This window comes from Psammomys obesus, unplaced genomic scaffold, assembly GCF_907164565.1.
Source record: "Psammomys obesus unplaced genomic scaffold, mPsaObe1.curated_primary_1811, whole genome shotgun sequence".
Taxonomy (NCBI): Eukaryota; Metazoa; Chordata; class Mammalia; order Rodentia; family Muridae; genus Psammomys; species Psammomys obesus.
In genome coordinates, this window is record NW_026585643.1 from 5,793,233 (window position 1) to 5,805,465 (window position 12,233).

The 12,233-nt window shown below is 46.6% G+C and overlaps 1 protein-coding gene across 3 annotated transcripts in view; it reads right to left on the minus strand.

Annotated features, from left to right (window-relative positions):
* The window catches only part of Atp8a2 (ATPase phospholipid transporting 8A2), a 504,296-nt gene that overhangs the window by 348,743 nt on the left and 143,320 nt on the right, over positions 1-12,233 (minus strand). For all 3 annotated transcript variants that reach the window (XM_055617218.1, XM_055617234.1, XM_055617226.1), the window contains 5 exons: positions 9,620-9,725; positions 8,861-8,943; positions 6,766-6,815; positions 4,024-4,093; positions 1,358-1,442 (listed from right to left, as the gene is read on the minus strand). In XM_055617218.1, the coding sequence (XP_055473193.1) occupies positions 1,358-1,442; positions 4,024-4,093; positions 6,766-6,815; positions 8,861-8,943; positions 9,620-9,725 (394 nt within the window). The remainder of the gene's footprint in view (positions 1-1,357; positions 1,443-4,023; positions 4,094-6,765; positions 6,816-8,860; positions 8,944-9,619; positions 9,726-12,233) is intronic.

The following is a 12,233-nucleotide window of genomic DNA, read 5'->3' on the forward strand; positions in this document are numbered from 1 at the left end:
TCTAATTGGATTCCTTGATTTGTTGCTGTTTAATTTCTTGAGTTCTTTATATATTCTGGATATTAGCCCTTTGTCAGATATAGGGTTGGTGAAGATTCTTTCCCAATCTGTAGGCAGTTGTTTTGTTCTGATGACGGTGTCCTTTGCTTTATAGAAGCTTTTCAGTTTCATGAGGTCCCATTTATGACCAACCTTTGGGCACAGTGCAGGGAATCTTATGAAAGATTATGAAAGTGGGAAATAGTAAGACCTGGAGAGGATAGGAACTCTACAAGGAGAGCAACAGGACCAAAAAATCTGGGCCCAGGGGTCTTTTCTATGACTGATACTCCAACCAAGGACCATTCATGGAGATAACCTAGAACCCCTGCACAAATGTAGCCCATGGCAGTTCAGTGTCCAAGTGGTTTCCATAGTAATGGGAATACAGACTGCCTCTGACATGAACTGATTGGCCTGCTCTTTAATCACCTCCCCCTGAGGGGGGAGAAGCCTTACCAGGCCACAGAGGAAGACAATGCAGCCAGTCCTGATGAGACCTAATAGACTAAGATCAGAAGGAAGGAGAGGAAGACTTCCCCTATCAGTGGATTTGGGGAGGGGCCTGTGTGGAGAAGGAGGAGGGAGGGCGGGACTAGGAGGGGAGAAGGGAGGGAGCTATGGGGGGATACAAAGTGAATAAAGTATAATTAATAAAAATTAAAAAAACAAATAAACAAATATATGAATAAAAAAATTTTTTAAAGCCCATTGTGCTATGCTATGGAAGAGCTGTGCTCTCAAGCAGGCATGTCTTCACGTGTGTGTGTGTGTGTGTGTGTGTGTGTGTGTGTGTGTGTGTGTGTGTGTGTCTAGCCACGGAAGCATACCACAGTGAGAAAGCACCACTCAGCCCATACACACCCATCATCACATTCAGTAGCAGGAAAATCTGATGTCATCGTTATCCAAAGGCTTCTAGAGAGTTCCTTTCCTGCTCATTGTGTGCAAGGGGAATTATATTAAGTCCTACACAAGGCAGTAATAGCACAAGGTCAGGGAAATGACCCCCTAGAGTATCCAAGGAAAGGGACAGCTGTAATTCTATATGCTGTGGGTCAGCTGCCTTCTGTTTGGGGGCCACTTGTGATGTAGCAGAGTCAAACGCAGGTACCTGAGTTTGGACTCTGCCACTTACTTCCTCACTGTCACAGGATTTAGGAGGGGACAAAGGAAAATGGTTGAAAAGCCAGTCCTGGGAGGCAAGTCAGTACTACAGGAAAAGCACACATCTGCCAAAGGCATGCCTGCCTACCCATGCAGCAGCCACAGGAAAGCTCAGCTGCAGGGTCAGAAACAGCATCTTAAAATTTCCTACCTTCGGTGGCAAAATATTCCAGATGGCACAACGTCTCCTCCATGTACTTTGAGTCTTTAGAAAGTCTTTCAAAGATTACATTATCCTGTGAAGGAAGAGAACATTCACTGAGACTGGCAAAGCCCAGAGGACATCTGCCAGTAGGCACGCTAAACAAAGCTTTCTTTCGTACGTATTTACCTAATGTACATGAAAATACTTGACTGGGCAAAGAGGGGAGCTCTCAGCTGGGCCAAACATGAGTTTTATAAAATGTGCCCAACAATACCAAAAGCTATTGTGTATCTAAAATGTCAAGAAGGAACAACAATGGGGGAAGAGCCTGAGAGCGGAGACATGACCAAGGCTGCTATAGAGCCCACATTTGCACACGTGTGCAGAACTCAGACCCTCAGCTTTGCACAGGCTCAGCACCTGACATCTGAGTGGGAGTGCTTCAGATGGGGGGGGTCAGACACTGGAGTTCATGCGTATACATATGATGTGATAGCTCAGGGATGGGGCTCAGCCTAAGCGTTTTATGTTTGGTGTCCACCTTACTCACACAGCCTGACAGTAATTTTCTATCTTTCCCATGGCTACGTTTAGACTGGAGTTCACGCTCTGAAGTCAGCTGTGGGATCTTCTACTATGTCAGGCAGGTCAGCGCTTGAAAGGTTTTGGATTGTTTGGTTTTTTTTTTTTAATTTGTTGCATTTTTGCATTTGTGTGTGTGTGTGTGTGTGCGCGCGCGCGCGCGTGCACATGCGCGCGCAGTGTGAAGTGTCACCGCAAGAGAATGCGGGGTCAGATGACAGCCTGCAGGAGTTTGTTCTCTCCTTCTACAAATGAGTCTGTTAGCTTACAAGTTGATGCACTAGCCCACACTTAGGTTACTTAGCCACCTGTGATGTCATCATTGGCTGAAGCCACCAGGGACCCAGGATAAAAGGACCCCTGCTTCTTACTTCTCTGTCTCTCTTGCTCTCCTCTCTGCTCTCTCCCCTTTCTCTGTTAGAGTGTCCCCTCTACCCCACTCTCTCTCTCTCTTTCTGTCTCTCTTTTCCTCTCTTCTTCTTTTTCCCTCTCTCTCCATCTCCATCTAATGAGTATCCTCCATAGTAGACCTGTCGTGTGCAAGGCATATTTTAAAATATATCATAGCAGGGTCTGAGGAGCGACTCGAGGTGCTCAGGCGGCAGCAAGCACCCTTACCTGCCGAGTCATCTCATCAACCCACATTTGGGATTTTTGTTTGTTGGTGGGATTTTGTTGTTTGTTTGAGGCAGGGTCTCACTGAAGCCCACAGAAATCCGTTTGCCTCTGCCTCCCAAGTGCTGGAAATTAAAGTGTGCCACCATGCTCATCTAATTTTTTTTTTAATTAGGGTGCTCATCCTGTAACATCTTTATGAAGAAGTAAAAAGAGTATAATGCATATCCTAAGATATTCAAATATAACCTTACTTGTCAAAAATGGACGTTCCTATAACCAAAGTGACCACAGCTTTTGCTTTTGACTCACTTTTGATGAGAAATGCCCAGTTCGGTGCAGCCTGTACCTCATACTGACAAGCAGGAAAGGGTGCCTGTCTGTTCCTGATAATTCACTACATAAACCAGCATCTCAAAACACTTTTTTTTAACTAAACTAGTTTGTTGGAGAAGGGGCAAGTTTAAACAGAACTAAGCAGGCAAGAATGTGATGAGCACTGGCAGCATTTTCATGCCAAAACTCTCCTGGTTACACAGCCTTTCTCTTCCAGCTGCTGCAGCCGCAACAAGTGGCACACAAACAGAGCCTAAAACAAAGTCATGTAAGACCTTGATGGCCTTAACTAAAATGGCCTTATTGTATAAGGAGAATTCTTTTGTTGGTCCAAATGTAATGCCTTTAAAAGCCACATACATTGTTTATCTTAAAAAAAAAAAAAAACCCTAATCATATGTGTGACTGCTGGAGATGAGTAAGTTCTGCAACTCATCACTGATCCAGGTTCAGTATCTTGCCCCTGGCATAGTCTCAAATTAAGTTTGATAATTAGTCCCCTCATCCCACAGAGCCACCATGCAACAGGATACAATTTTACAGCTATATAATTCATAAGCACGGAGAGCTTTCTGTAGCAAAAACACCTTTGGAGTTTGGCTATTATTAGTTAGGGATACTGGAGAAAAAAAAAATCAGAACTAGGAAACTGGCCAAAAGAAGTTATAAAAATAGATCCACACATGGATATGAATTTTGTCCTTACAGCACAGATCTCTCTCCTCTCTCTCTCTCTCTCTCTATCTCTATCTCTCTAACCATAGCAGACAGAAAGAGTACCTGCTGAAGAACAGACACATCAGAAGACAGAATGATGATCCCAAGTCAACATGGTGCCATCACCTTTACAGACACCAAACAATGGTGGCAAAACCAGACCTGGAATCCCTCCTCCAAGAATTCCGTGTGGCATGCTGGGTGTCCAAAGCCTGCTACTGCTAAAAAGCACGTTTTTTTCACTGCCCATTGCCCACTCTTATCTAGTACCACCTTGAACCCGTGGCTCTTAGTGACTTGCTAGGGCTTTGTTTCAGTTTGGGGCACACCATGGGGGCACTGTGAACAGCAGTTTGGAAAGCAATACATTGGCAAAGCAGTCTCCAAGAAGTCGGCCAAGCCCACCACACGCTGAGACTTACAGCTCCCTTGCAGTAGAGTCGGAGTTGTCCTGATGGTGTTCGAACAATGACGGACATTCTTTTTCTGTCACTGTAATAGTATAAAAAAGAAAGGAGGGGGGAAGTCATTACTAGTTTGCTTCATAGGACCCACATCTGATAACAAGTCAAAACAAATGGTGCCAAGCCTGGAAACGTCAAGGTCCCTCTCTCCACAGTCTTTTCCTCAAAGTAAAGCCTCAACTGTATTCTTTACTTATTTACACCAAATGGACAGACGCCTGTATGCCTTTCCCTGCCATAAGGACTCGCTGCACAGCTGTTTGCAAATGGGCCAAAATCAGAACACTTGTGCATGCACACTGAATCGCTGTCAACCCTTTTGGTTACCACTCTCTATTTCATGACATCAGAGCTATCCCTTGTAAACGGCAAGGTGGGAGATTCAAAGCCCTTCAAAAGCTCCTCATGGGCTTCTCTAGTTGGAGGAGATTACCAGTTCTCAGACTCACCTCACCCAGCACCAGGCCCTTTCTCTCCGCTCACTGCTGCACAGACCCTTCCTTACCCATTTGTCATCAGGGTCAGGCCTGCCTGCTTGCTGGGGCTCAGTGACTTCTGCTGCCTGGGCCCCCCAAATCCTCCTGCCCACCTCTGCAGTGTTGACCCCCTTCCCACTGACCACCACACAGGGGCTGCCGTTCTCCTTCCCCTCGCATTCTGCCCTGTGCTTTGCCAACACTTCTTTCTACCGGAAGGCATCGCCCACCCCGTGGCCGTTCCTTGTGGTGACTCCCACAGTCTGACCCACAGCACTCTCTGGGATGGTCCTTCATTCTCTCTCAGCTCCTAGAAGTTGGGTGTTTTTAGCAATGTCATGTAGGCTGCTTCAGTTTCTTAATGTACAAAGCATATGACCACCAAGCACCCCAAGGAAATCTTACAGAAGGAAATGGAATAAGGAAGTTGATGCAGCCATTAAAAAGAACCAGAGCAGGAAGCGCACCGTACTTCAGGACTTTGGTTCCCTCTTGAATTCAGAGATAGAGGTACTAGAGACACAACCTGAGGCTTCGGCTAAGTGGTGAAAGACAACGAGTGTGGGGTCCTAATAAAACTAGAGATTTGCTTATCTATCCAGGTTTTGCTATTATTAACCCTGAAAGTATCGCATAATATGGACATACAGTTTTGCTTAATCATTTTCCTGTTGTAGGTTTTTTTTAATTTCAAATGTATATGAATAAAGCTTCTGCAGACTTTAATATATATATAAAAGAACCAGAGCCTCTGACCACAAATGCCATCACTTCTCATTCCCACTCTCCCATCACTTTAAACACTAGGGCCTTGTTGTTATTGCATCCCTTTCTGCTTCCTTCTTGCCTGGCTATTAACAGATGGCTGCTGGTAATGCAGGACGCGGCAGTCGCCAACAGGAGACGTGTTAGGGGCTGGAGAGGTGGCTCAGTGGGCAAAGTGCTCACAGTGTAAGAATGAGGATCACAGCACCCACATAAAAGCAGGGTGTGATGGTGTGTATCTGTAGCCCCAGGGCTGGGAAATGGCGGCAGGTAGGCCCTGGCTTTCCACTGGCCAGCCAATCTAAACAGCAATTTCTAGACTTAGTGAAAGACTGGGGTGGCTGTCTGTCTCAAAACCTAAGGTGGAGGGTGACAGAGGAAGACACATAATTTCTACTTCCGGCCTCATATGCCCACACACAAACACACACTCGAGAAGGAGGAGAAGAAGGAGACAAGAGTCTGAGGAGGTAGACGCATGTCTGGAAGCGCCACACAGGCAGGCACACTGTCACCATACCTATGTGAACTGCGGCCATCATTAGCCATCCTATGGCTTCTCTGACCCCAAGGGCTTCTCATCCACAGAGCCAAGCCCACAGCTCTTAGCCAAGCGGCAGGCAGAACAACATCCCCTCTGTGAGGATTTAAAAACATTGCCCCGCTCAAGTCATTGGTGAACAATTTAACAAAGGTGTCTAGAAAACTGCTTTTTTTCTTTGAGACTGTCCTGGAACTCACTAGGTAGCTCTTGCTGGTCTCAAACTTAGGGTGTTCCTTCTACCTCAGCTTTCCGTTATCTGCCTGAGCCACCATGACCAGCTCCACCTGCTTTCAATATCAGGAAAAGGTGGTCTTGAGACAAAAACAAACAAACAAAAACCAGGACTTTGCTCTAGCGTTGTCCAATGTGCAAGAAGAGAGAGACATATTCAGACATGGCTCCTCAGGATAAACTATGAATGCCCTGGGGAATCCAGAGAATCTGACAAATATTCCTGGATCTTAAAGAAACTGCTGGGTGTGCTAGCTTCAGGACAGGCCTAGGAGAGTGGCCTTGTGGAGGCCAAGCCTCCTGAGAGGATAAGCTGACCATATCTGCTCTGTGCTCACTTGTTAGTATTTGCTCAGAGATAGAGGCCCGTCCTCACAGAACCCAGACAGAGACAATGAAGACAGTGCCCTGGCCACGTTCTCCGAGGCAGGCAGACATGCTTGAGGCAGCTCCAGAAAGCTAAAGGCAAAGGAAGCTGAAGAGGGTTAGCACCCCTGTCAGAAGGAAATAGAGAAATATGGCTCTCTTTAATGAAATCCTTCAATTCTAAGATGGGGGTGGGGGAGGATTTACCATGAGCAATGCCTAAGTGGAAATCACGCCACACACTCAGTCACACCTGCAGGGGAAGCAGCTAAGCATGTAGGAAATGTTTCATGTCAAGTGTGTGAGAGAGAAACATACCTAGAAAATTCCAGGACATTGAGGATTCCAAACGTCTGTTCTTGTCCCATCTACAAAACAGAAAAAAAAAAGAATATTAAAATCTCAGTTCAATCACCCTCCTAATTTTACTCTCTCTCTCTCTCTCTCTCTCTTTCTCTCACCCTGCCCTCTACACAGGCATTCTAGTCAGGACTGTGTTCTCACAGTGTGGTGGGGTCAGAGCGCCCTCTCCTGGTAGCGAGCCCTCACTTTTCCTTCCACGACAGGCTCCTAACTGTAGCCACTTCAAAGCACTAAAAACTGCAAGCTACACAGCACATCCGAAACCTTGGAGCCAGCTCTGCTTATGAATGTACTAAATCCATACATTGCTTAAAGGTGCGTGCGTGTGTGTGTGTGTGTGTGTGTGTGTGTGTGTGTGTGTGTGTGTATTTGTGTGTATATATGTATGTATGTATCATGACTTAACATCTCCAGCAGGGTCTGAGCTGTACTTCCACACACATTAGACCATCATACTGAGTTAGCATCATAATAAATAAATAGATAAATAGAGAAAGAAAGAAAGAAAAGAAAAGAAAAGAAAAGAAAAGAAAGAAAGAAAGAAAGAAAGAAAGAAAGAAAGAAAGAAAGAAAGAAAGAAAAAACCTAACAAGATCAGGACTGCCAGAGGGCTGTCCTCAAACTTAGTGGAAAACCTTGCCATTTAAGGATTTGGATATTCTGAATTTCCAGATAAGGCACTTTTAGGATCATTAATTAAACACTCCTTTCCCTGTGTTCTTTGTAGTCAAAGTGTCAATATGTGTGTGTGTGTGTGTGTGTGTGTGTGTGTGTGTGTGTTACTTTTAAAGGCAGTTTGCTATTTTCCTGACGCATCACAGTGGAAAGAACATGGGCTTTGGTGTGAATACCTGTGAGTCTGAACCCAGCTTCTGACAGACTCTGTGAACAGCGCTCTCCTCGTAGGTCAGCAATGCAGGGACACATTGCCCTGCCTCCCCTCCACAGCCCTCTCTCAGGCTGCATCCTGAAATGTCACCAATGGCCCAGTTCACTTAGCCTTTGTCAGCCCTCTTCCCTCTCTGCGCCTGCCACCTTGCCCCTCAACCCACCCTAGACGCCAGCATGCTGCTCAGACAGGATCCCAGTGCCGCTCCCCACGCTCTGCCAGGGCCGCCTCTTCTCCGCACTGTTGCACAGCCGCCACATACTCAGCTCACATAAATATGAGGGACCAACGGAGAATCTGTGCTTCGGCGACCCCAGAATTAATGACTGAACAGACAGTGTTCTTTCTTTCTTTCTTTTTTTTGGTTTTGGTTTCTCTCTGTAGCCTTGGCTGTCCTGTACTAACTTTGTAGACCAGGCTGGCCTCGAACTCACAGAGATCTGCCTGCCTCAGCCTCCCAGAGTGCTGGGATGACAGGTGTGCACCACCACGCCCGGCTCTGAATAGACATCCTTAATGGTTAATTATGAGACCTAACTAAACAGGGCCTCCAAAAAAAAATAATAATGTTCTTAACACTTTGGTAAGATCCACAATGTAGAACCCACTGGCTAGCTATGCCCCTTTGGGACGCCAACTCAGTCTCTTTAGGGGGTACTCAGTTTGCTCTCTCTGTTAAATAACCTGCTTAAACCGACTGTGAATTCTCGTCTTCAGGAAGACAAGAACTGACGGGCCACTGCTAGAATTTTAGGAAGAGAAAATACTCATCCAGATAACAGGCTCTGGCCTGTTTCTCTTGTACCCTGATGCCCTACTGTGCGACCACGAGACTGATGGGGCTACTGAGGTGCAGGGCCTGTCTTGGAAACAGAGGCGGAAGGCACATTCCCAGCTCTAGGAAAACAAAGAGGCTGTCCAAGTCCCTTGCTACAGATAATTTCACGTGAGTGAGTAGAAGATTGTGCAGAAGCCTCTCCAGGAGAGGTTACCACAGCCCGAAACACCGGGTCCACCGCCGCCTCCCAGGCAACTACCATGTTTCCACAAAGCACTTCTAATCTAATCTTTCGCTGGAAGACAAATATAAAAGCTTGCCATCGCATTGCAATCAGCATAGCATTTCGCACCTGCCATCTTCCAAAGCCCCAGGCCCCTTACCGCTTCGATGATAACTGAGTACGGCGTCCTGCCGGTAAACACGAAGCCAAGCTTCTTAGCGCCTTTGACCAAAGCAGCTTCATCTGCCAACGACAAGCCAGCGACACTCGGGTTCATCCCTTGTTGTGACAGAATTCTGCTGAGTATCGTGTTTCAAGTTAAAGCCCACCATGGTTGATGGGGCCTGTGCTATCCGCACAACAGCAAGGACTTGAGACACACTCAACTCTTCCTGCCACCAGGGTGTGAAATGGGTGTTCCCACCAGAGAGATGGCATGCCAGAAGATAAGTCACCACAGTGGTTTACACTCCCCCACGCTCTGCTGGATCCCCTCAAGGAAAGCTCCTGCTGACAAGCTGTGGACATGGCTGTGCTTCAGTTGTAGCACTGCGGGACTCAGGCCACCAGGAACGGGAGAAGGAAGAGCAATTGCTCTGATGCCAAAGGGGTGTGGTGGATGAGGCAGCCAAGGGGCCAGCCTGCTTCTCTCTTGAGAGCATGATCTAGCCCAAGATAGTGTACTAGGACGTGTAAGATAGCCTGGGCTCTTCTTTGCCACCAGAGTACCCTGAGAGTCGGGACTTCCAGCACCAGCTCTCCCAGGTTTCAACACCTATAATCATGAACTGGAGGGAGGCCAAAAGGCAAACAGCAGGTCCTGTGGGGCAAGGTGTACCACAGCATCTTCCAAAAGAAATGCAAACACCCAGGTCTCCAGGGGAAAATCGAACCAGGCACTTCCAGAAACAGCCCTCACCTGGGGAGGAAGCCTGGTAGATGATTTCATCTCCGTCTTTCTCAGGGACCACGGTGTGACACACAGCCAGCAGGGTAAGGAACTCTTGTATGCAAGGGGCTGTGGGCTAAAAGCGCGAGAAACCAGTCAAATGGTCACTAAGGTTGTAACACACACTGAATTACGCCATCCCCGACTCTAAGATCCAGTGAGAGGCCAGGCAGAGCGGCACCCACCATTGATCCCAGCACTTGGGAGGCAGAGGCAGCAGGATTTCCATGAGCCCAAAGCCAGCCTAGTCTACATGGTGAGCTCCAGGCTAGCCAGGGAAATAGGGTAAGACCTTGTCTAAAAACAAGAAAAAGAAATCCAAAAGCCATTTGCTTTTTCACAGAGTCCAGCTGCTCAGCTAGGCGACTCGAGGTTGAGGCTGGTGGTCCCCAACCTTCTAAGGCTGCGGCCTTTCAATACAGTTCCTCGCGTGTGCTGACCCCAACCCTAAATTTGTTTGCTACTTCATAACTGTAATTTTGCTACTTCTATGACTCATAACGTAAACATCTGTGCCACATGTGACTGCCGTGAAAGACTCATTTGAGTCCCACGGGGGTCACGACCCACAGGTTGAGAACACTGCTCTAGGACCAGCCGTGTGCTCTCCAGAACCCACCTCCTGCCACTTTGGACTTCAAACCAGCCATGTCCTTTCTCAGTGACCCTTCATGCCCACAGCCTCGCACCTGCTTTCAAGCATGCTCAGCTGGGTAACCATCCAAGTCACTCCCCCAAGCCCACTGCCCTGGGCCTCAGAACATAGCCTCCCTGTGCCATCAGGAGGCACTGCTCTTCCCACCCACTAAGCTGGCTAGTGTTCCGAATGTCTGATCTCTCTGGTGGTCACACACCACCACATCCATGTTTAACCCACCTTTCCCTGTCATCCTCAAGAAAAAGGATCCTGTGTGATTAACTGAAATCTTAGAATACGGTACGCTTTTCCATGCACTAAGGACTTCTGAGTCTCATAAAGCAAGAGCCTGGCTTACATGTTGTTAGTTTATTTGCTCAGACATACTCAGGTAACTAGTGTATATCCAGCACTGTGTTTGCCAAGGTTTGGGAGGTTGAACTCCTTGCACTACAGGCCAGCTGAGGCAATCAGCACTGGGAATGCCCTCCTGAGCTTTGGTCCCCTGCAAAACCTGAGGCCAATTAACCAACTGGGCTGGAAGCAAGCAGCTAGTTAGGTTATAACCTAGGAGCTGGCGGACTAAACCAATAAACTTATTTCCTATACTCCACCCTTATTTTTGTTCTCTGTCTTGCCTTGTTTGGAGCAAGCCCAGTGCCTCCCAATGTACTAACCAAGAACTGCATCACTGCTGTTTCTACCGGACCCGGGTTCCAAAACCCTCAATTACAAGCTTGCCACTCCCTTTTACACAGAGACCAGAGCCGTAACTCAACCCAGGTCCCCTGTGACCTGCTGCCTCTGGCTCTGCCTCTGTCCTTTGCCATGTTCTCTTTTTCTTTGCTTACACAGACTCTGTGAAAATTAATACCCTGAGGAATTTTCCTTTCAATAGCCATGCAAGATACTCGTTTCCCACTCCTTATTATAACTCTTATTTCTGCTATGGTTGCTGTGCTGTACTTTCCAGAGTCAGACGTGAGCTTTGTTGTTTGGGATGGTGATGCAACTAGGTTTAATTTAGTCTCCACCTGGAACTGAGCTCTTAAGTTTCAGTTCCTTTCCAAGATTCCCAAGGCACGCATCCCAAGGTGTGCTTTCTAATGCTGCAATAAACACCATGACCAGAAGCAACCTGGTTTCGTTCGGCTTATAGCCCTCAGGTCACATTCTGTCACTATGTGAACTTGAGGCAGGAACCTGGGGGCAGGAACTGAAGCAGAGGCCATGGAGGGCTGGTGCTTATTTGCTTATTCCCCATGATTTGCTTGCTTCCTTTGTTTAAAAAAATAGTTTTTCATTTTTTTTAAATCAAAATATATTTCTATAAATTTCCCCCCTTTCCTTCCTCCAACCCTTCCCCATATTACCCCTCCTCCCACTCTCTTTCAAATTCTTGACTTATTTTTTTAATTGTTGATATATATATATTTTTTTTCTTAATGTGTAGATACAACCTGCTCAATCCATTTGATGGTATTTGCTGTATATGATTTCAGGGCTTACCACTTGGCATTACAGGAAAATACACGAGATAAAAATGCAGAGAACAAGTGTCAGCTCCAGTGGATACAACACAGCTCCTGCATCAAAAACTAGGGGATCAATGCTGAGGGGTGGGGGTGAGGGGTTCCTAAGAGCCTGTGGAACAGGAAGTCTGCTGTGAGATTGTCTCTTAAAAGTAGCTAGGGAAGCTATATCCATGAAGTCTCAACAGCCTGGCTACCTAAATAAGACCTAAATACTGATGACGCCAATACACATGCTAACACAGAACAAACATGCTAACAGGGCCCGAACCTTAGACAAAGAACTACAGGCAGGTAAGGAATGCTGAGAGCAAAAGGAAGCATCTTCTCCAGGAAATAGCCTCATAATTAGTTATAAGCTTGAATATGCATATATATATATATATATATATATATATATATATATATATATATA